General features: G+C 24.5%; 6 protein-coding genes across 8 annotated transcripts in view; 2 read left to right on the top strand and 4 right to left on the bottom strand.

Annotated features, from left to right (window-relative positions):
• Window positions 1-13,638, bottom strand: part of LOC128953296 (uncharacterized) — a 388,095-nt gene extending 374,457 nt beyond the window's left edge. The window contains exon 1 of one of the 3 annotated variants that reach the window (XM_054298781.1): window positions 13,629-13,638. The gene's annotated coding sequence lies outside the window, so the exon portion shown is untranslated. The other 2 variants (XM_054298779.1, XM_054298780.1) reach the window with 2 other exon arrangements.
• Window positions 999-2,137, bottom strand: LOC128953377 (uncharacterized). The gene is made up of 3 exons (XM_054298860.1): window positions 2,083-2,137; window positions 1,468-1,982; window positions 999-1,133 (listed from the first exon to the last, which is right to left on the bottom strand). The coding sequence occupies exons 1-3, from the start codon at window positions 2,135-2,137 to the stop codon at window positions 999-1,001; spliced, it is 705 nt and encodes a 234-aa protein (XP_054154835.1).
• On the bottom strand, window positions 3,476-4,686 carry LOC128953376 (uncharacterized). The gene is made up of 3 exons (XM_054298859.1): window positions 4,557-4,686; window positions 3,943-4,457; window positions 3,476-3,610 (listed from the first exon to the last, which is right to left on the bottom strand). Exons 1-3 carry the CDS (start codon window positions 4,609-4,611, stop codon window positions 3,476-3,478), a joined length of 705 nt encoding a protein of 234 aa, XP_054154834.1. The 5' UTR covers window positions 4,612-4,686.
• Window positions 13,639-15,631: 1,993 nt separating the features above from the next.
• Window positions 15,632-16,884, bottom strand: LOC128953374 (uncharacterized). Its single transcript, XM_054298858.1, has 3 exons — window positions 16,849-16,884; window positions 16,252-16,769; window positions 15,632-15,766 (listed from the first exon to the last, which is right to left on the bottom strand). Exons 2-3 carry the CDS (start codon window positions 16,765-16,767, stop codon window positions 15,632-15,634), a joined length of 651 nt encoding a protein of 216 aa, XP_054154833.1. The 5' UTR covers window positions 16,768-16,769; window positions 16,849-16,884.
• Window positions 16,885-21,637: 4,753 nt separating this feature from the next.
• On the top strand, window positions 21,638-22,294 carry LOC128953373 (deoxynucleoside kinase-like). Its single transcript, XM_054298857.1, has one exon. It carries the CDS (start codon window positions 21,638-21,640, stop codon window positions 22,292-22,294), a length of 657 nt encoding a protein of 218 aa, XP_054154832.1.
• A 285-nt stretch (window positions 22,295-22,579) lies between these two features.
• Window positions 22,580-24,451, top strand: LOC128953372 (zinc finger protein 271-like). Its single transcript, XM_054298856.1, has one exon. The coding sequence runs from the start codon at window positions 22,580-22,582 to the stop codon at window positions 24,449-24,451; it is 1,872 nt and encodes a 623-aa protein (XP_054154831.1).
• Window positions 24,452-25,179: the final 728 nt, after the last annotated feature.

The following is a 25,179-nucleotide window of genomic DNA, read 5'->3' as shown; positions in this document are numbered from 1 at the left end:
TTTTTATTTAAAAACTTAACTTTATTATCAATACCAATGTTTATATGAAGTTTGCAATGAATTTGTTGAGCAATTGATTATATTTTTTAAAAAATTATTTTTTATTAACTATTTATTAATAATTATTATGTTTTTGTTAAACTATATTTAATATTAATATATATTTATATAAAAATAAATATGGTAAATTTTTAGTGATCTAAAAAAATTTAAAAAATAAATTTTTATTTTATTAATTTTTTTTTAATTAAAACTATTATAATCTTAATTACCACGACTTTTAATTTTTTTTAAATATGTACATTTAATTTTAAATTTAAATTTGATGTTATTTTAGTTTTGGTTTTTTAAATGCAATTTATAAATAATTAAAATAATAAAATTTATATACATAGATGCTTTAATAAATAATTAACAAATTACATGTTATTTCTAAAATTAAATGATAATACTTTGAAAAATAAAATTCAACAAAAATTATAATAATATTATATTATTATTATAATTATACTAAAATCACCATGGTTCTTGAGTGAGCAATAATAAATCATCCAGGAGCATATGTAAATTAAATCAATTTTAAATAGATAGTAAATAAAAAAGTCATGTTCAAAAAAGTATTTTTATATTAATTAATTAAATAAAGTTAATTTTGAGATATATCAAAATTATTTATTTTTTTTAATATACAAACATAAAGTATATTTTCTACTTTAATTTAAATAAAAGTATTATTTGAAATATAATAAATATCTAAATAGTATTAATGTTTTAGTATTTAAATTAAATCAATTTAAATAAATGATAATTTATTTTTGGTTTTTTTGTAAATGCAATTTATTTAAATCAAAAATAATAAAATATATACATTAGATGCTTCAATAAATTATTAAAAATTATATGTTTTAAAATAAAAAATCATAATTCAAAAATAAAATAAAAATTCAAAATTAAATTAATATTTTAATAGTATTATTATAATAATAATTATACTAAAATCACCATGGTTCTTGTGTGAGCAATAGGAAATCATCCAGGAGCAATTGCATATTTTTGATACGCAATTGACTGGTTGGCAATTTTTGAATAGCCTGGTTAATTTTGGGATACTCATTTACCAAAAATGTGTAGATCTATAAAAAAAACATAAAATTAATTAAATAAAATTTAATAAATAAAAACTAGAATTTATAAAAATATAAATAAATTATTAAATTTAGCTACCTTTTTTTATAAAAAACAAAATTATGATTTACAATTTCTAAAAAGGTATACAATATTTTTTTTTTACTAATTCATTAAAATAACTACTCAAAAATTTAAACTAATAAAAATTTAGTGTAAAAATAGTTTTTAAAATTATATTTTGAGTTATGAATAATAATTATAAAAATTAAAATAAAGTTAAATATTTTATAATATCTATTAAAATATTTTAAATGACAAAAAAAACTATAAAATACTTACCATTTTGTGGAATGGGATCAAAAATTCGAAGCCATTCGGTCCCCGGGACTTGACATCGGCAATATAGGTCAGTGCCTGAAACAGTGATTCCTCCCGAGCCTTAAGATCTGTCCAGAGTTGCTGTTCATAGGCGGCACCGGTAGTCGTATTGAACACCGATCGTTGCTGTCGTTCCTTGAATATCCTGTCACTCATATGTCGGAAACCGTATACTTCACGTGCAATCATAGCAAACAATGTCTTATTTTGTTCCGATTGACACGCGTCGAGTGCGCACAGGGTTTCCGGTGCCAGAGTTTTCAGGACAAACTCACGCGCGTCCGTATACAGCATATTGGGTACCGATAGCCCAGTGGCCGCCAGTATAGCCTGAGCCGAGTCCATCATACGGCCGACGTATTGCATATTCTGGCGCATCTGATCCTTGATTACGGGTATAGTTAGCTGTTTATAGTAGTCATTGTTATGTCGGGGATCGGCACTGGGCTTAGTATCCGTTAACAGTGTCGACATAACTAGAATTATATAAGTTATAAAAAAAATTATAAGTATTTTAATTAAATAAATACTTATTTATTATTTGGTTAGTTATTCAATAAAAAATAAAATACATACCAATGTTAACTGATAATATTGTTGTTGTTAATAGTGTCAAGTAGATTTTCATCATGGTTATTAATATTGTATTACTTTTTAGATTAATATATTAAAAAATAATATAATATTTATTTTTTTTAATGATAAAATCATTAAAGTTTAATAATTTTTAAACTAAATGAGCATTGCTATTTATATAATTATTTAGCCAGATATTTTTACACACACACACACACACACACACACACACACACACACACACATAATACATACACATTACTAATAGTAGTACTTTTACTTAGATATTAATTAATTGCTATTTTGTTTTAACTATTAATTATATTTTTTAGCATAAAAATAATGTGTTTCCTATGTTTTTTTTATTCAAACAATATTATTAAATCTATGATCATATGAACATTTGAACTTGATAAATTAATTTTTTAATTTTAATAAAAATTTCATAAATGATTGATGTTGTTTATATAATCAAGTTGTGCACTATATGTATATGAATTATTTTTTTTTTATAATAAATAAAATAAATATTGTTTTTTTTAAAACATTAATTTATGCTAGATAATTACTTAAATATTATTTAATCTATTGAATATATTATACTAATACTCAGATTTAATTCAAATACATGTAAAAATAATTTTAAATAAAAATTGTCTCTTTTATTGATTATAATTTTAGTAATAGATATTTTTATTAAACAATGTAATAGTAATAGTTTAAAACCATATATATTTATTTATTAGTTATTATATTGGAGCTATATTGGATAAAAGATTAATTTAAAAATAAAATAGCAGTTTTATTAATAATATTTTTAAATTTTGCAAATTATATTTATATATTTTTTTGGAAAAAAAGAATTTAATTGTATTTTAATTAGTTAAATTTGTAATTAATTAAAAAATAATTAATTAAAAATATTTTGAAAATTTTCTTTAATAATAGTTATTATAGAATAGTTTATTTTATATAATAATTGAATAAATAAAAACTGATTAAAGTATTTTATATTAATTAATTGAATAAAGTAAATTTAGTTATATTTAAAAATTATTTTATAATTTTTATTTGAAATATAAACATAAAATATATTTTTTTACTTTATTTTAAACTAAAGTATTAGTTTTAATATAATGCATACATAAATGTTACTAAATTTTAATTAATTTCATATTTTAATTTGAAATACTAAATAAATTTTAATAAATGTTATTTTAGTTTTGGTTTTTTAAAATGCAATTTATTTAAAAATAAAAATAATAAATATATACATTAGATGCTTCAATAAATTATTGTTTTTAAAGAAAAAAATGATAATACTTTCAAAAATAAAATATAAATTCATAAAGTTAAATTAATATATTATTAATATTATAATAATATTATTAAATCACCATGGTTCTTGAGTGAGTAATAGAAAATCATCCAGGAGCAATTGCATATTTTTGATACGTAATTGACTGGTTGGCAATTTTTGAATAGCCTGGTTAATTTTGGGATACTCATTTACCAAAAATGTGTAGATCTATAAAAAAAAACATAAAATTAATTAAATAAAATTTCATAAATAAAAACTAGAATTTATAAAAATATAAATAAATTATTAAATTTAGCTACCTTTTTTTTATAAAAAACAAAATTATTATTTACAATTTCTAATAAATTATACAATATTTTTTTACTAATTCATTAAAATAACTACTCAAAAATTTAAACTAATAAAAATTTAGTGTAAAAATAGTTTTTAAAATTATATTTTGAGTTATGAATAATAATTATAAAAATTAAAATAAAGTTAAATATATTAATATCTATTGAAATATTTGAAATGACAAAAAAAAACTATAAATAACTTACCATTTTGTGGAATGGGATCAAAAATTCAAAGCCATTCGGGCCCCGGGACTTGACATCGGCAATATAGGTCAGTGCCTGAAACAGTGATTCCTCCCGAGCCTTAAGATCTGTCCAGAGTTGCTGTTCATAGGCGGCACCGGTAGTCGTATTGAACACCGATCGTTGTTGCCGTTCCTTGAATATCCTGTCACTCATATGTCGGAAACCGTATACTTCACGTGCAATCATAGCAAACAATGTCTTATTTTGTTCCGATTGACACGCGTCGAGTGCGCACAGGGTTTCCGGTGCCAGAGTTTTCAGGACAAACTCACGCGCGTCCGTATACAACATATTGGGTACCGATAACCCAGTGGCCGCCAGTATAGCCTGAGCCGAGTCCATCATACGGCCGACGTATTGCATATTCTGGCGCATCTGATCCTTGATTACGGGTATAGTTAGCTGTTTATAGTAGTCATTGTTATGTCGGGGATCGGCACTGGGCTTAGTATCCGTCAACAGTGTCGACATAACTAGTATTACATAAGTTATAAAAAAATTATAAGTATTTTAATTAAATAAATACATATTTATTATTTGGTAAGTTAGTCATTAAAAAATAAAATACTTACCAATATTAACAGATAATATTGTTGTTGTTAATAGTGTCAAGTAGATTTTCATCATGGTTATTACTATATTACTTTTTAAATTAAAACTGTATATTAAAAAATAATAAAATAATATTTATTTTTTATATGATTAAATCATTTAAGTTTAATAATTTTAAAACTAAATGAGCATCGCTATTTATATGATTATTTAGCCAGATATTTTTTAATTACTATTTTACACATACACACACACACATAATTATACACATACATACATACATTTACACATTACTATTAGTAGTAGTTTTATTAAAATAATAATTAATAGCTATTTTTTATTTTAACTATTAATTATATTTTTTAGCATAAAAATAATGTGTGTTCCTATGATTTTTCAATAATAACAACATTATCAAAATACTATGATCATATGAACATTTGAACTTGATAAATTGATTAATTGATTTTAATATTTTAATTAAAAATTGATAAATGATTGATGTTGTTTATATAATCAAGTTGTGCACTATATGTGGATGGATTAATTTTTATAATATATAATAATATATTTTTTTAACCATAAATTTATGCTTATATTTAAGCTAGATAATTAATTAATTTTTAATTAATCTATATTACTATTACCTGTATATTATTGATATTTTAATTAACAATCTACTAATAGTATTAGTAGATTAAAAAAATCATAATTAACTATATTTTAAAATAGTTGATTTAATACTAGTTTTGTGATAATATTTTATTTTTGTTAATAATTCAATAAATAAAAACAGATTAAAGAATTTAATATTAATTAATTCAATAAAATTAATTTAGTTATATTTCAAAATAATTTTTTATTTACTTTTTATTTTAAAATAGATAGAAATTATATTTTCTACTTTTGTTTAAATTAAAGTATTAGTTTAATTTTAATACATATATAAATGTTACTAAATTGCAATTATAAAAATTTATTTGAAATTAATTCCGTATTTATTATGTACATTTAAATATATTTAAATAAATTTTATTTTAGTTTTTTTTTGTTTTTTTTGTTTTTTTAAATGCAATTTATTTTAATTAAAAATTAATAAAATATATACATTAGATGCTTCAATAAATTATTAAAAATTAAATGTTTTTAAAGAAAAAATGATAATACTTTCAAAAATAAAATATAAATTCAAAATTAAATGACTATATCATTAATATTATTATAATTATAATATTACTAAATCACCATGGTTCTTGAGTGAGTAATAGAAAATCATCCAGGAGCAATTGCATATTTTTGATACGTAATTCACTGGTTGGCAATTGTTGAATAGCCTGGTTAATTTTGGGATACTCATTTACCAAAAATGTATAGATCTATAATTAAAAAATAAAAATAATAAAATTTAATAAACACAAAATTTAATTAATAAAAACTAGAATTTAATAAATCTAATTAATTTAATAAATTTAGCTAACTTATTTTTATCAAAATTTATTATTTACAATTTCTAATAAGTTATAAAATATTTATTGTAATATGTAATAACTATGCAAAAATTTTAACTTATAAAATAAAGCTATGAAAAATAATAATTAAAATTTAATTAAACTAAAATATTTTAATAACTAATTATTTAAATGACTAAAAAACTATAAAATATTTTATTTTTAAAGGTAAATTAATAATATAATATAAATTAAAAATTAAAATAACTTACCATTTTGTGAAATGGGATCAAAAAAGCAAAGCCATTGGGACCCCGGGACTTGACATCGGCAATATAGGTCAGTGCCTGAAACAGTGATTCCTCCCGAGCCTTGAGATCAGCCAACAGTTCCTGTTCATAGTCGGCACCGGTAGCTGTCGTATTGAATACCGACTGTTGCTGTCGTTCCTTGAATATCCTGTCACTCATATGTCGGAAACCGTATACTTCACGTGCAATCATAGCAAACAATGTCTTATTTTGTTCCGATTGACACGCGTCGAGTGCGCACAGGGTTTCCGGTGCCAGAGTTTTCAGGACAAACTCACGCGCGTCCGTATACAGCATATTGGGTACCGATAGCCCAGTGGCCGCCAGTATAGCCTGAGCCGAGTCCATCATACGGCCGACGTATTGCATATTCTGTCGCATCTGATCCTTGATTACGGGTATAGTTAGCTGTTTATAGTAGTCATTGTTATGTCGGATATCGGCACTGGGCTTAGTATCCGTTAACAGTGTCGACATAACTATAATATATGATTTGTTAACAAAAAAATATTTTTTTTTATTATTAGAGTTAAAATATTATTACTTAATAAATAAATAATAAAACTTACCAATGTTAACTGATAATATTGTTGTTGCTAATAGTGACAAATACATTTTCATCATTTTTAAACAATAAGATTATTATATAATATTATTAAAATAATATTATATTTATATTTTTTTTTGTTTGATAAATTCAATTAGTTTAATATTATTTTTTTACTAAATGAGCATCGCTATTTATATGATTATTTGAAAATTTTAACAGTATATTTTTACACATACACACACAGCACAAACACACGCATATATAGATATATATACATATACAATACAAACACATACATACACACACATATACACACATACACATAAATAAACACATAAAGTATATTTTACACACACACACACACACACACACACACACACACACATACATATAAACACATACATATACATATATACACACACATACACACTCATATACACACATACAAACACACACACACATACACATACACACACATACAAGATTATAATTAATAGTTATCTAAACTAATTAATTAAATTTATAAATCTATAAAATAATGTGTTTTCTATGATTTTAAAAAATACTATTATCAAAACCAATGTTTTTATGAACTTATTATTTGTACTTGTTAATTTTGATAGATGATTGTTTTTATAATCTAAGTTTGCACTATGTGTGAAGCAATTAATTATTAATAATATTTTTTATATATTTTTTATTAACTATTTATTAACTATAATTTTTTTTAGAAAACTATATTTATATATTAATTTAATAAATAAGTCAATTTTTAGTGAGTTTTAGTGAAACAATGCATTTTTTATTTAATTATTTTTTTAAATAATTGAAATAAAACTTATAAAATAATTGCAAACTTAAATTAAGATATTAATTAGTCATTTTTGTATTATATTTAGTTTAATTAATACAATTATTTATAAAATATGGTTTTATTTATTTTGAAATAAATATTACAAAATAATTATTAATTTTTGTCTATATTATAAACAATAGTTTAGTGATACTCTTTTTATTATTAATTTAAATATTATTATTAACAAAATAAATAAATAATTACAGTATATTTGACTAATAAATTTAAAATAAAAAATTATGTTCAAAATTAATAATAATAATTAATAATAATAATTATTAAATTATTAAATTATTATTATTATTATTATTATTATTATTATTATTATTATTATTAAAATTATTATTATTATTAAATTATTATAATTATTAAATTATAATTATTAAATTATTATTATTAAATTATTATTATTAAATTATTATTATTATTATTATTATTATTAACAAGTTTTATTAAGACAGGCTGGTATACGTCTATCTGTATGGCATTTACCAATTGCATACTAATTTACCGCAACAATGTGGATGCATATAACAATTTCCGCCCAATTTATTACATTTTGTATCTATAATTATACAGTATATATATATATATATATATATATATATATATATATATATATATATATATATATACAGTATATATATATATATAATTTATGTATATACACTAACTTATATATATAATATATATTAGCATTATATTGAACAATACTAAGTAGATTACGTATAAAATTATATAATATCAAGATATAAGTACTGTATATACTATATATATTAATATATAAAATGTGTGTCAAATAATTTTGCCTCATGTTAAAATACTATTACTAATTACTAATTACTAATTACTATTACTATTACTATAACTATTACTATTACTATTAGTATTAGTATTACTATTACTATTACTAATTACTATTACTATTAGTATTAGTATTACTATTACTATTACTAATTACTAATTACTAATTACTAATTACTAATTACTAATTACTAATTACTAATTACTAATTACTAATTACTAATTACTTTATTATTTACTTTAATTAAATATTTTCATACTACTAATAAATTGTAAAAAAATGAAATCAATTTACCTTGAATATTATTTTAAATACTATTATCACAGTGCTAATAATTAATTAATTAATTTTAAAACATTTATACTAAATTTTTTTATAATATAATTATATATATATATAAATAAATTTTGTCCATTATTAATTTACCTTGATGCCATATTATATTATCCAATAGGATGATTATGATAAATAATATAATTAAAAAATTAATAATAAACTTCATTTTTAATTTTCCACAACAACAAAGAACTAATAATAAATATTTAGGAAATAAAAATTTTTTTTTTATTATTTTGTTGAAGACATCCATATGTCCTTCAATTACCGATAATTTTAGATTTATATTTTATATTCATATCCTATTTTTAATACCTATTTCTGTGTAATTCACTTATCCTTATATTTACACTTTGTATTACTTTACCGTTTAATATACAATTACCTGTAATTCCTGGTCAGTGACACCAATCACTGGCACCTCAATGTCCAATACATCATCTATATAACCGTTTTATATTCAAACAGTCCAATGACTACCTTTCCCTCCAATTCATTACCTGTATATCCAGTTGACTATAAATACAGTACAACTACTGTATTCATTAGTCAGTACACCTCTCAGACAGTCAGTCAGTACACACATCTCATATCACAGTCAGTGCCACTGTATATCTCATACCTGAGCCCAGTCTCAACTCATTACTACTGTACTCGCACTACACGTGCTATTCATTATCATCTCTTTTACCGATATTTTAACCATTGATTTAATTCACATTAAATTACAATAAAAGTGTTTCACTTATAACTTGTGTTTAACTTCATTATCATTGTTGCCGAACCTCAAGAGTTCTACCGATAGATAACTAATTGTTTACTATTAGTATCGCCAACGCTTACCGATTGATAACTACTTACCGATAGTATTATCACTACCTGATTGTCGTGTGCAAGGATTTGGATCATCAATTGGCCACCACTTGGTTACCACACTGCACAGTGATCACACATATCATCTGAGAAGTCCTCCAAAGACCTATTGGGTAATCTCACTCCGTGTATCAGTAATTAACAGTCTAGTATTGGTCTCATACCGACCCACGCTGCATATCTGACCGGTTAATCAGTACCGCGTATTGATTTACCGATAGTTAATTACCGGTATATAACAACAATAGGCACAGTCAGCTGGATTCATCAATAGATCCCTGACCGTGTCATAACAATTTTATTAATTAATTAATTTTTCATATTTTATTGAATAAGCATATTTTATTAATAATAAATAACTAAATTATAATAATATTATAAATCTATAAAAAAAACTAACTATTAATTGTTATTAAACTATAACAAATTATAAATCAAATATTATTATCGAAAAAAATATCATAAATTTTTTTTATTGCTTTTTTATTGATAAAAAAATTAATTTAAAATTCTAATATATATTATCATATGATATTTTATTATAAATATATAATGATAATGATAATAATTATTATAATTTTTGAGAGGACCATTACCTCTAACCCTTATTTTTTCGACCACCTTTAGGTCCTTTACCTCGACTACCACTACCTTTACCAGCACTACCTTTACCACCACTACCCATTGGCCACCTTTTTCGTGCATTAATCTACCATTTCTATTGGGTAGATCATCTAGATTTTTATTCCTATAGTGTTGTAGACCTTGTAGATGTTGGACACTACCGTGCGGATCATAGCAACGTACTTTATGTTCATTGCATATCATATTACCACAACAACGATAATCAAAACTACATTGTTCAAGTGCTTTTATACATTTATTGCCTAGTTAAATTTAGAATATATAGTTAATAGTTAATAGTAATAGTTAATAGTAATAGTTAATAGTAATAGTTAATAGTAATAGTTAATAGTAATAGTTAATAGTAATAGTTAATAGTAATAGTAATAGTTAATAGTAATAGTTAATAGTAATAGTTAATAGTAATAGTTAATAGTAATAGTAATAGTTAATAGTAATAGTTAATAGTAATAGTTAATAGTAATAGTTAATAGTAATAGTTAATAGTAATAGTTAATAGTAATAGTTAATAGTAATAGTTAATAGTAATAGTTAATAGTAATAGTTAATAGTAATAGTTAATAGTAATAGTTAATAGTAATAGTTAATAGTAATAGTTAATAGTAATAGTTAATAGTAATAGTTAATAGTAATAGTTAATAGTAATAGTTAATAGTAATAGTTAATAGTAATAGTTAATAGTAATAGTTAATAGTAATAGTTAATAGTAATAGTTAATAGTAATAGTTAATAGTAATAGTTAATAGTAATAGTTAATAGTAATAGTTAATAGTAATAGTTAATAGTAATAGTTAATAGTAATAGTTAATAGTAATAGTTAATAGTAATAGTTAATAGTAATAGTTAATAGTAATAGTTAATAGTAATAGTTAATAGTAATAGTTAATAGTAATAGTTAATAGTAATAGTTAATAGTAATAGTTAATAGTAATAGTTAATAGTAATAGTTAATAGTAATAGTTAATAGTAATAGTTAATAGTAATAGTAATAGTTAATAGTAATAGTTAATAGTAATAGTTAATAGTAATAGTTAATAGTAATAGTTAATAGTAATAGTTAATAGTAATAGTTAATAGTAATAGTTAATAGTAATAGTTAATAGTAATAGTTAATAGTAATAGTTAATAGTAATAGTTAATAGTAATAGTTAATAGTAATAAATAGTAATAGTTAATAGTAATAGTTAATAGTAATAGTTAATAGTAATAGTTAATAGTAATAGTTAATAGTAATAGTTAATAGTAATAGTTAATAGTAATAGTTAATAGTAATAGTAATAGTTAATAGTAATAGTTAATAGTAATAGTTAATAGTAATAGTTAATAGTAATAGTTAATAGTAATAGTTAATAGTAATAGTTAATAGTAATAGTTAATAGTAATAGTTAATAGTAATAGTTAATAGTAATAGTTAATAGTAATAGTTAATAGTAATAGTTAATAGTAATAGTTAATAGTAATAGTTAATAGTAATAGTTAATAGTTAATAGTAATAGTAATAGTAATAGTAATAGTTAATAGTAATAGTTAATAGTAATAGTTAATAGTAATAGTTAATAGTAATAGTTAATAGTAATAGTTAATAGTAATAGTTAATAGTAATAGTTAATAGTAATAGTTAATAGTAATAGTTAATAGTAATAGTTAATAGTAATAGTTAATAGTAATAGTTAATAGTAATAGTTAATAGTAATAGTTAGTATAGTAATAGTAATAGTTATAGTAATAGTTAATAGTAATAGTTAATAGTAATAGTTAATAGTAATAGTTAATAGTAATAGTTAATAGTAATAGTTAATAGTAATAGTTAATAGTAATAGTTAATAGTAATAGTTAATAGTAATAGTTAATAGTAATAGTTAATAGTAATAGTTAATAGTAATAGTTAATAGTAATAGTTAATAGTAATAGTTAATAGTAATAGTTAATAGTAATAGTTAATAGTAATAGTTAATAGTAATAGTTAATAGTAATAGTTAATAGTAATAGTTAATAGTAATAGTTAATAGTAATAGTTAATAGTAATAGTTAATAGTAATAGTTAATAGTAATAGTTAATAGTAATAGTTAATAGTAATAGTTAATAGTAATAGTTAATAGTAATAGTTAATAGTAATAGTTAATAGTAATAGTTAATAGTAATAGTTAATAGTAATAGTTAATAGTAATAGTTAATAGTAATAGTTAATAGTAATAGTTAATAGTAATAGTTAATAGTAATAGTTAATAGTAATAGTTAATAGTAATAGTTAATAGTAATAGTTAATAGTAATAGTTAATAGTAATAGTTAATAGTAATAGTTAATAGTAATAGTTAATAGTAATAGTTAATAGTAATAGTTAATAGTAATAGTTAATAGTAATAGTTAATAGTAATAGTTAATAGTAATAGTTAATAGTAATAGTTAATAGTAATAGTTAATAGTAATAGTTAATAGTAATAGTTAATAGTAATAGTTAATAGTAATAGTTAATAGTAATAGTTAATAGTAATAGTTAATAGTAATAGTTAATAGTAATAGTTAATAGTAATAGTTAATAGTAATAGTTAATAGTAATAGTTAATAGTAATAGTTAATAGTAATAGTTAATAGTAATAGTTAATAGTAATAGATAATAGATAATAGTAATAGTTAATAGTTAATAATAATTAATAATAATTAATAATAGTTAATAATATTTAATAATAATTAATAATATTTTTGTTTAACTACCTGTAGTTTGCACACCACCACCTCCTTTTGGTCCAGCACCTTTTTTAGGTCGAGCACCTCCTTTAGGCCCTGAACCTTGTTTAGCCTTACCAGCTTTAAGTTTTACATCTACGCCATTACTATTACTACTACTACTACTACTACTACTACTACTATCGGCTGTATTTTTAGACGTATCTTTACCCAAAACTAGTTAAACAATAGAAAATAAAGAAAAATTGTTTGTAAAAAATAAATAAATTTTTTAAAAACAACTTTAATATTACTAATACTACTACTACCTATAGGACCATCTCCTCCTTCACCACTATCTTCACCTTCTTGTCCATCATCATCATCACCTTCTTTATTATTATTACCACTACTTCCACCTCCTTGTCCATCACCTCCTTGTTCTTTATTATTATCACCACTACCTTCTTCTTCTTGCCAATCACCACCTCCTTTAACATTATCACCACTATCTCCTTGTCCATTATTATTATCACCACTACCTCTTCCTTCTCCTTGTCCATCACTACTACCTCCTCCTCCTCCTTGTCCATCACTACTACCTCCTCCTTCTCCTTGTCCATCATCACCACCTTTATTATCGCCATCTTCATCAGCCATAACTTTATTTTTTAATAAATAAATTCAGCAAGTTAATTTCCAATTTTTATTATTATTATTAAAAATTATCATATATAATATAAACTTACCATGCTGCCATTGTATAACATTTAACATGATGCCAGATAATAATAAACATAATACAAGTTTATTAGTAAACTTCATTATTTTTAGTGATAATAATTATTTATAAAATTTTTTTTTTTAAACAGACTAATAAAATAATAGTTATTTATTTTCTACTAATACATTAATTTTAATAACTAAACAAAAATTTAGATATTAATAAATAATTAAAAAAAATAAAATAAATATTTTATATAAAAGGGCCTTACATTAATCTCGCACACGCGGTTTTTGCTATAATTCTTAAATGGTGTGAGATATATTAATTTTGTAAAAAGAGTATTAAAAAGTGATAGTCGAAAATAAAATGACGTTATTTATGGACAGTAGACACTTATTAGATAGAGATTTTAATACTATTGCTTATTCTAAAAACAAAATTTTTTTATGTCAAATATATTTTTAGATAATCAAATTTAATTAAAAATTAAATTATCGAAATACTATGCTGTGTTTTTTATTGTAATTTGATTATCTAAAAAAATATTTGACATAAAAAAATTTTGTTTTTAGAATAAGCATTAGTATTAAAATCTCTATCTAATAAGTGTCTACTGTCCATAAATAACGTCATTTTATTTTCGACTATTTTATATAATGTGTTTTTCCACAAGTTTGAAAAGCCATAAAAAATTTATTCTGCAACCAATTTTAAAAATTTTTTCTTCCCATAAATTTCCAGTTTAGCCATTACAATCTTACTAGTGAAATTTTATTCTGGCATTTATAGTTTAGGTTTTGATATAGTGGTTTGCAAATATCCAAGAATAAATATGATCACGTGATCAAAATTAAAAATTTAATATTTTATAATATCACGCGTAAATCACTTTTTAATACTCTTTTTACAAAATTAATATATCTCACTCTGTTTAAGAATTATAGCTAAAACCGCGTGTGCGAGATTAATGTAAGGCCCTTTTATATATATACAGTATATATATCTAATAATAGCAAATTTAAATTAAAAAATTAATTAATTATATATATTATATAATATACTGTATATATATTCTATTACGTAATATCATATTTATTGCAAATAATTTTTCTTAAGTTTAAAAATAAATAATTTTTTAATTAATTTATTTAAAAAAATAGTATAAATTGATTATTAAAAATCTAAACAATATATTTTTTTTGTAAAAATTAAAAATTATTTGTTTATAATATTCATATATGCCAAATTATTTAAAATAACTATATTAATATAATTATATTTTTAGCATTGAAAATGTTTTTTTTAATAAAATTTTGACACAAAAAAAATAATTAATACTATTTAAAATCTAAAAACTTATGTTAAATAATTTATAAGTAGTATTTTAAAATACCTGTACTTTCTATAATATTAGTTTTTTTAAAAAATATTTAATTTTAGATAATAATTGTATAAATAAAAATGATTTTAAGTTTTATATATTAATTAATTGAATAAAAGTAAATTTAGAGATATTTCAAAATTATGTTTTAATTTATTATTTTTAAAATAAAAAGAAACTATTATTAGTTTAATTATAAATTATAATACATAGATAAAAGTTACTAAATTTTATTTATTAAAATTTATTAAGAAATAAGTTTTATATTTTAATATATACACTTAAATAAATTTTAATTTAATTTTGGTTTTTTTTAAATGCAATTTATTTTAAATAATAATTATATAATATATACATTAGATGCTTCAATAAATTATTAAAAATTACATGATTTTTGTTGAAAAAAATGATAATATTTCAAAAATAAAACTTGAAAAATTAAAATGTTAAATTAATATATTATTAGTATTATTATAATTATAATACTATTTAATAAATCACCATGGTTCTTGTGTGAGCAATAGGAAATCATCCAGGAGCAATTGCATATTTTTAATACGCATATCACTGGTTGGCAATTGTTGAATAGCCTGGTTAATTTTGGGAAACTCATTTACCAAAAATGTATAGATCTATAAATAATAATAACTAAAAAATTAATAATTTAATAATAATAAAAATTGATTGTATTAAATATATTGTATGCCTTATAATAAGACAAAATTAAAGTTTTATAAATTTTAATTATTTTGCTACTATAATAAAATAGTTTGTAAATAATAATTGTGTAAAAATTAATTAAATTAGTTTACAGTTTCTAATTAAATTTTCATTTAAAATATATATGGTATTTTTTTGTTATTGAAAACAAATATTATAAAAATTATATAATTATTTTTTATACTAAAAAATAAATGTTTGTTTGGAAAATAAATTAAATACTTATATCTAGTATTTATATTATTATTACTCTATTAATTAAATATAGAATAACTTATAAATAACTAAAAAACTTATTATTAAAACTAAAAATTTTTAAATTATTCTAAAAATTAAGTTCACAATTATTAAAAAGTTTAAGTTAAATATTTTTAAATATCTTTTTAAAAATACTAACCATTTTGTGAAATGGTATCAAAAAAGCAAACCCATTGGGACCCCGGGACTTGACATCGGCAATATAGGTCAGTGCCTGATACAGTGATTCCTCTCTAGCTTTCAAATCAGTCCACAATTCCTGTTCATAGTCGGCACCGGTAGCCGTCGTATTGAATACCGACTGTTGCTGTCGTTCCTTGAATATCCTGTCACTCATATGTCGGAAACCGTATACTTCACGTGCAATCATAGCAAACAATGTCTTATTTTGTTCCGATTGACACGCGTCGAGTGCGCACAGGGTTTCCGGTGCCAGAGTTTTCAGGACAAACTCACGCGCGTCCGTATACAGCATATTGGGTACCGATAGCCCAGTGGCCGCCAGTATAGCCTGAGCCGAGTCCATCATACGGCCGACGTATTGCATATTCTGGCGCATCTGATCCTTGATTACGGGTATAGTTAACTGTTTATAGTAGTCATTGTTATGTCGGGGATCGGCACTGGGCTTAGTATCCGTTAACAGTGTCGACATAACTTGTAATTAACATAAAAATAATTATATAAATATTATTGTTAAAATATTATTACTTAATAAATAAATAATAAAACTTACCAATGTTAACTGATAATATTGTTGTTGTTAATAGTGGCAAATAAAGTTTCATCATGATTATTATTTTAATAAAAATTTTAAATATAAAATTTTTTTATATAAAATTACTAATATAATAATTTTTTTTTGTATAAATTCAATTAGTTTAATATTTTTTTTAAATAAGCATCGCTATTTATATACTTATTCAGTAAGATATTTTTCAATAGTTAAACAGTATATTTTACACACACACACACACACACACACACACACACACACACACACACACACACACACACACACACACACACACACACACACATACACACATACATATAAACACATACATATACATACATACACACAAATACACACACACACACACACACACACACACACACACACACACACACACACACACATACATACACACACACAATCACATACAATATTATAATTAATAGTTATTTAAACTAATTAATTACATTTAAAAAATTTGTAAAATAATGTGTTTCTTATGTTTTTTTTTACAAAAAAAAAACAATATTATCAAAACCAATGTTAACATGAACTTGTAATTTGTACTTGTTAATTTTGATAGATGATTGTTTTTATAATCTAAGTTTGCACTATGTATGAAGCAATTAATTATTAGTAATATTTTTATATTATATTTTATTAACTATTTATTAACTATATTTTTTTAGAAAAATATATATTATATATTAATTTAATAAATAACTCTGTTTTTAGTATTTTTCAAATTTTAAATTAAAAAAAAAAATGAAATAAAATTAAGATATTAATTAGTCATTTTTTATTATATTTAGTTTAATTAATAAAATTATTTATAAAATATGGTACTATTTATTTTTAAATAAATATTGCAAAATAATTATTAATTTTTGTCTATATTATAAACAATAGTTTAGTGATACTATATTTATTATTAATTATTGATAATAAAAACATAGAATTATTAAATTATTATTAATAAATTATTATTATTAATAAATTATTATTATTAATAAATTATTATTATTAATAAATTATTATTATTAATAAATTATTATTATTAATAAATTATTATTATTAATAAATTATTATTATTAATAAATTATTATTATTAATAAATTATTATTATTAATAAATTATTATTATTATTATTATAATATTAAATTATTATTATTAWTAAATTATTATTAWTAATAAATTATTATTATTATTATTAATAAATTATTATTATTATTAAATTATTATTATTAATAAATTATTATTATTATTAAATTATTATTATTAATAAATTATTATTATTAATAAATTATTATTATTAATAAATTATTATTATTATTAACAAGTTTTATTAAGACAGGCTGGTATACGTCTATCGGTATCGCATTTACTATACCAATTGCATACTAATTTACCGCAACATTGGGGATGCATAAAACAATTTCCGCCCAATTTATTACATTTTTTATCTATATATAATAAAAATACATATAAAAAAACAATACTAAATACTAAATACTAAATACTAAATACTAAATACTAAATACTAAATACTAAATACTAAATACTAAATACTAAATACTAAATACTAAATACTAAATACTAAATACTAAATACTAAATACTAAATACTAAATACTAAATACTAAATACTAAATACTAAATACTAAATACTAAATACTAAATACTAAATACTAAATACTAAATACTAAATACTAAATACTAAATACTAAATACTAAATACTAATTACTAATTACTAATTACTAATTACTAATTACTAATTACTAATTACTAATTACTAATTACTAATTACTAATTACTAATTACTAATTACTAATTACTAATTACTAATTACTAATTACTAATTACTAATTACTAATTACTAATTACTAATTACTAATTACTAATTACTAATTACTAATTACTAATTACTAATTACAAATTACAAATTACAAATTACTAAATATTAAATACTAAATACTAATTACTAATTACTAATTACTAATTACTAATTACTAATTACTAATTACTAATTACTAATTACTAATTACAAATTACAAATTACAAATTACTAAATATTAAATACTAAATACTAATTACTAATTACTAATTACTAATTACTAATTACTAATTACTAATTACTAATTACTAATTACTAATTACTAATTACTAATTACTAATACCTACATTTTGTAGCACCGTGACGACCTTTTTCTGCTTTAGGTATACAACCGGCTGGATTTTTACATTTAGCATCCATTTCCAAATAACTATCTCCTGATAGTCGAGAAGGCGTATAATCTTTATTACCACGACTTTGAACGCCACGATCTCTTCTGGAACCTTTACCACCGCCACCTTTAATACCTCCACCACCGCCAACATTACGACCGCCACCACCGCCACCATTACGACCGCTACCACCGCCAGCGCCACCATTACGACCCCCACCACCGCCACCTTTAGGACCACCACCACCGCCACCTTTAGGACCACCACCACCGCCACCATTACGACCCCCACCACCGCCACCTTTAGGACCTCSACCACCGCCACCATTACGACCACCACCACCACCACCTTTAGGACCTCCACCACCGCCACCACTATCTTTAGACAAAACTATTTAAGAAAGAAATAAATAATTTGTTAGTAAATAATGTGATTTCATAAAAAACAATTTTAATACTAATACAATTACCTATAGCATCATCACTTCCTTCACCACTACCACCACCACCACCATCACCACCTCCTCCTCTTCCTCCTCCTCCTTCATTACCACCACTACTACCTTCTCTATCATCACCTCCTCCTCCTCCACCATCACCGCCATCTTCATCAGCATTTACTTTATTAGCAAATAAATTCAAAAAATAAATAGTTATTTAATTAATTAATTACTTATACAATATTTTCTTATAATAATAATAATAAAATTATTTTAGATAAATATAAAATTAAAAAAAAATTATTTAAATATATATATATATATATATATATTAAAGTAGTTTCAAAAATAGTTTCTATTTTGAAATAAACTATTTTTACAAAAATAACTTCAGTATACACGCAATAGACATAACATTACGCAAACAGCATACCATTCCTTGAATGGTATGAATGTATGAAACCCCACCCGTACTGGTCGTCCAACAAAACTGTTTGACTCACAAGTTCCCGATCGAGTCGGTTGTTAACAGTGTATGAGTGAACATCAGAAAAGTGTTTTTATATCAGAATAAATGAATTTTAAAGACAAAAATATGTGTTTTCATTATTGATTTAACTTAAAATTAAATACAAATTTGATTGTTACTCCCGAACTGTTCTCAAGAGACAACAACAACAAAGAGTCGATCACTACTACCGAACTGTTCTCAAGAGATAACAACAACAAAGAGTCGATCACTACCACCGAACTGTTCTCAAGAGATAACAACAACAAAGAGTTGATCACTACTACCGAACTGTTCTCAAGAGATAACAACAACAAAGAGGCGATCACTACTACCGAACTGTTCTCAAGAGATAACAACAACAAAGAGTTGATCACTACTACAACAACAAAGAACACTACTACCGAACTGTTCTCAAGAGATAACAACAACAAAGAGTCGATCACTACCACCGAACTGTTCTCAAGAGATAACAACAACAAAGAGTCGATCACTACTACCGAACTGTTCTCAAGAGATAACAACAACAGAGAGTCGATCACTACTACCGAACTGTTCTCAAGAGATAACAACAACAGAGAGTCGATCACTACTACCGAACTGTTCTCAAGAGATAACAACAACAGAGAGTCGATCACTACTACCGAACTGTTCTCAAGAGATAACAACAACAAAGAGGCGATCACTACTACCGAACTGTTCTCAAGAGATAACAACAACAAGGAGGCGGTCACTATCACCTAACCGTTTACCACAAATTTAACAGTAAGCCTAAATTAACTGTTTAATTAAAATAGTTCAATACTCTTGAAGTAGTGGTACGCTATCCCTTTCGATAGCCAATTACCGATTATACCCAAAGTAGTGGTACGCTATCCCTTTCGATAGCCAATTACCGATTATACCCAAAGTAGTGGTACGCTATCCCTTTCGATAGCCAATTACCGATTATACCCAAAGTAGTGGTACGCTATCCCTTTCGATAGCCAATTACCGATACCAAATGTAGTGGTACGCTATCTCTTTCAATAGCCAATTACCAATTACACACAGTAGTGGTACGCTATCTCTTTCAATCGTCTCTCTAGACCGTTACATGAGATCTAATTTTCAGAAGTGGGATATTAAACTCCCAAAAGCCCCACATTTGATTTATTTGTTTTAATTTAATTTTAATTTGAAATTTATATTTATTTAATTCAATTAAATGTATTTTGCTTATGTTTTGTCTTTTTATTTGCTTCCCTTGACTGACCCGGGCAGTTGTGCCTTGGGCCGGGTGCTTGATCCCGGTGGTCGAGGTGTATCCAACACAATAACCCTATCCTTTTATTTTATGTTTCAATTTTTTTTTATCAATTCATTTACTAATTTTATAAACAAGTGTATGTAATCGTGAGTCACGAACGGCCGTAGTAACTCACTTTTGATTTACTTGTTAAACATTAAGTTAAAAACACTTGAGCATAATTGTCTCAATCGAAACTGACCATTCCATGATTTAATTTTAAAATCAATCAATTAAGTTATTTAACCGGTTTATTTCAATTATTTTACTATTTTAATTTAGTAATCTTTAGGGCCTAGTGGTATACCGTTGTTGATTTTGGGCTATAATGTATAAAACTATATTACTTGAGGGGAATATAGGGTCAGGAAAGACAACCTTTAGTCATTATTTGAAGCAATCTCAGATAGCGAACAGACTTTCAATACATAATGAACCTATAGAAAAGTGGAGGGACCTAAACGGCCTTAACTTATTAAAAGCCTACTATAGGAAACCTGATAAGAGAGCCTTTTTATTTGAAAGTTATGTTGCACTTACAATGATTGACCATCACAGAGCATTGCCTTGTGACGGGACAGACATTAAGGTTATGGAGAGATCGTATTTCTCCGCTATTCGCGTGTTCAAACCCACACTTGTTGATCAACACCTCATGTCTAACTATGAAAGTGAGGTATTCGATGCTATAGTTAATGAACAGTTATCTCAAAATGCGGACGCCTTGAAATACGATCTGGTAGTTTATATCGAAACCTCTATAGATAAACTCACAAACAATATATATTGTCGAGCGCGGGCCGAGGAAAGTGGTTACATACGTGTCCCTTACCTCCTTGAGCTTAATCACTATTATAATCAATGGTTAGAAAACCTACCAGAGAATATACCGGTTATTAAGGTTATGAATAATTCAACAAGAAAACAATTAGAGTTAATGACCCCTACTTATGCCGAGTCCATTGTCAGAGCACTTGACATTTAAGAGGTTGTGGGTAGGCGACCCGTGTGACGGCACTGCTGGGCGTCCGCGTTACAACCTAAAAATGTTAGATGCAATTTGTAGGTAGTATTGTGTATGTTATTGTATGTGTGTGTGTGTATATGTAGTATCTGTAATATGCTTAATTCTAAGGTATACTTAGGTGTTTTCGGTGAAGTCAAAGCCGGTCACCCGATGTTATACCTAATATTTTATGCTTTAATTATTTTATTTGCTAACATTTACCTATACACCAACTAACATAATCTTGATATTCAATAGTATACAATGTCGGGCCTATATGACGTTAGTAGCTACAGTAGGGATTCATTGTCCAGTGTTGAAGAACTAATACGTGACAAATCAGAAAAGACAAACGTGATAACCTATATATTTACACCTAACGACCGACGTTGTCTAGAAGCCATCGAATGCGTGAGATGTAGAGGGAAATTTATTGAACCGGGTTTATATTACAAACATTTGGTCTACAAACACGATTTTAGCGCTTTCCAAGCACGCAAATTCATTGACGAAATGATACATCACGGTTTTGAACCACCAATAATCTGTAACAACTGCAATGAAGAATTTTATGATTACATAAAACTGCATAATCATCAAGTTGAAAGTAGACACTGCAATGATGAGCTAAATGTTATGAAATTACCGGACAAAAAAAGAATAAGCAGTCCCTTCTATAAAAACAAAGTTCCCATTGTCTGTCATCAGTCCAATACGACTGGCGGTAACACTTTGCTTCAAACATTTACGACTACTAAGTATAGCGGCGACAAGAATTGGCCAAAGCCAATCCAATCTTCTTTCACGTGCAAAGACGAAACCTGCAGCAAATTATTTCTTAATCTAAGAGAATTAAATCAACACGGCAAACTTGAGCACGGTGTTTGTCACAAATGTGATGAAACTTTTATAAATCAAGAAAAACTTGATCATCACCTGGTATATAAACACAATAGGGAACCTAAGTATCATTGCATTACAGGCTCATGTGAGCAAAGGTTTTGCTGGCAAAACGCATCGTTTAGACATCTCGACACTTACTCGGCTGACTGTATCCGTCAGCTCAACAACGGCAGGCCCAAATTACCACCTGATCCTTTAGTTGAACGGACTAAACGTTTGACAAAAAATAAAAATACACCCAAACAACAAGCAAAACCATTTTATTGTTTATTATGTGAAAGAAAGTTCTCAAGTGGCTACGATTTATACAATCACAAGAAAGCTATGCATAACCGAAAGCTCAAGTCGGCAAGGAAATGTGACCTATGCCCCGAATTTTTCACTGAAAAGGGAGATCTTGTTCTACACCGCCAACGTAATCACAAAATTAAATTTCGAAAATTTCCAAACTCATATAGATGTTGTGATTGCAACAAAGACTTCAGATCACCCAAAACCTTACGCGATCACAAGGAAACTCATCATGGGTTGGATTTGTTTGATTGCATATATTGCGATGAAAAATTCAGTACAAAGGAAGATTTAGATTCACATAAAATAATTTGTAAATCAGTCCGGATAAACCCCGAAACAATAACAATAGATGATAGTGACACATCGCGTGAAACCTTATTTCTTACGATGAACAACGGTCATAGATCCCCAGATTACTCTCCGGTGGAATTACAATTAATAAAATGTCAAAAGGAGGGTTGCGTCGAAAGCTTTTTAACTGATGAAGACTTGAACATACATGTTTATCTTCGACACCATCCTAGATATCCTTGTGTTATCTGTCATGCGAAATTCGAGTCGATCATCTCTTTAAACGAACATGAAAGACGACAACACGGAACTAATAATTTCGACTGCGTGTTTTGCATAAGATCTTTTGACTCCTTTAACGATTGGGAAAAACATAATAGTTCATGTAACCCATTGGCCAAAGACACCGACACCATAAGTCTTGATGATATAAGTGACTCGTCAATGACGCCATATGTCCCGACACCTTCACCACCTCTAATCACGAGATTTCGAGTTAACCAAGTTCGGACATTATCAAGTGTTAATACGTGTACCATTAAATGCGATCACTCAGGCTGTCCAATGATGTTTTCATCAATTAGAAAAATGGTGGAACATTTTAACACTCATAATTCGTCGTCTATTCAGTTGCCATTTACTGACTAAAACAATTACCTTTTTACTTGCTTATCGACATTAAACCCAGATGTAATACTGAATATTGAGTTTTTGTGCATGAATTAATGCTTTTCTTTGTTTCCACTTACCTACCCTACTAATAGATGTCGGATAACAAAAGCCAGAATATGGATATCTCGGACAGCGATAACGAAGGACAAGTCGATCCCGACGAACCGTTTATCCCAACACATAGAGGATCACGAATGATTCAAAAAAACAACAATAAGCTATATAGACGTGTCAAAGCCAGATTAGAAGCCATCGAGAATTATATTGCTGCAAACCCGAACCCGACTAATGGCGAACAAGGCAGAAGAATAGGAACGTTAAGAGAACAGTTGAGATTACATCTAAAAACGATAGCAGATTGTTCACATTACATCGAATTATATCAATTTGCAAGACCTGAAAAACGACCTGAGACATGGAAACATTACGACAAGTACAGAAGTTTAAAAAGACTCCAAGTTCGAAATCTGACTTCACTCGAACCACGGCTACGTCAGATTTGTCCCTTTAACACCGATCATTCTGCAATTATACAAAACACAAAATGTTTTATTTGTTTTAAAAAACGCTCAGTTAAATAATAAATTGTTTTAAAGCTGCTTATTTAAATAATTACTTTCTAACTAATGTATGATTTTATCAGTATAGTTAAAATAAATGTTTTATGCAAATTAATTAAATTGTTTTTTTTGTTGTGTGGATGT

This window comes from Oppia nitens, unplaced genomic scaffold, assembly GCF_028296485.1.
Source record: "Oppia nitens isolate AA-2021 unplaced genomic scaffold, nextdenovo-longstitch-racon4-pilon3 scaffold21_pilon_pilon_pilon, whole genome shotgun sequence".
Classification (NCBI taxonomy): Eukaryota; Metazoa; Arthropoda; class Arachnida; order Sarcoptiformes; family Oppiidae; genus Oppia; species Oppia nitens.
The sequence above is the reverse complement of the archived record's forward strand: the minus strand, read 5'-3'. Positions and strand labels throughout refer to the sequence as shown.

Coding starts and splice junctions, on each gene's coding strand:
- LOC128953373 (XM_054298857.1), top strand. CDS start 21,638: ATGTATAAAACTATATTACTTGAGGGGAATATAGGGTCAGGAAAGACA.
- LOC128953374 (XM_054298858.1), bottom strand. CDS start 16,767: ATGTCGACACTGTTAACGGATACTAAGCCCAGTGCCGATCCCCGACAT. Junction 15,767..16,251: donor TGATACCATTTCACAAAATG/GTTAGTATTTTT, acceptor TATTATTTATAG/ATCTATACATTTTTGGTAAA.
- LOC128953376 (XM_054298859.1), bottom strand. CDS start 4,611: ATGATGAAAATCTACTTGACACTATTAACAACAACAATATTATCTGTT. Junction 4,458..4,556: donor AATATTATCTGTTAATATTG/GTAAGTATTTTA, acceptor ATGTAATACTAG/TTATGTCGACACTGTTGACG. Junction 3,611..3,942: donor TGATCCCATTCCACAAAATG/GTAAGTTATTTA, acceptor TTTTTTTTATAG/ATCTACACATTTTTGGTAAA.
- LOC128953372 (XM_054298856.1), top strand. CDS start 22,580: ATGTCGGGCCTATATGACGTTAGTAGCTACAGTAGGGATTCATTGTCC.
- LOC128953377 (XM_054298860.1), bottom strand. CDS start 2,137: ATGATGAAAATCTACTTGACACTATTAACAACAACAATATTATCAGTT. Junction 1,983..2,082: donor AATATTATCAGTTAACATTG/GTATGTATTTTA, acceptor ATATAATTCTAG/TTATGTCGACACTGTTAACG. Junction 1,134..1,467: donor TGATCCCATTCCACAAAATG/GTAAGTATTTTA, acceptor TTTTTTTTATAG/ATCTACACATTTTTGGTAAA.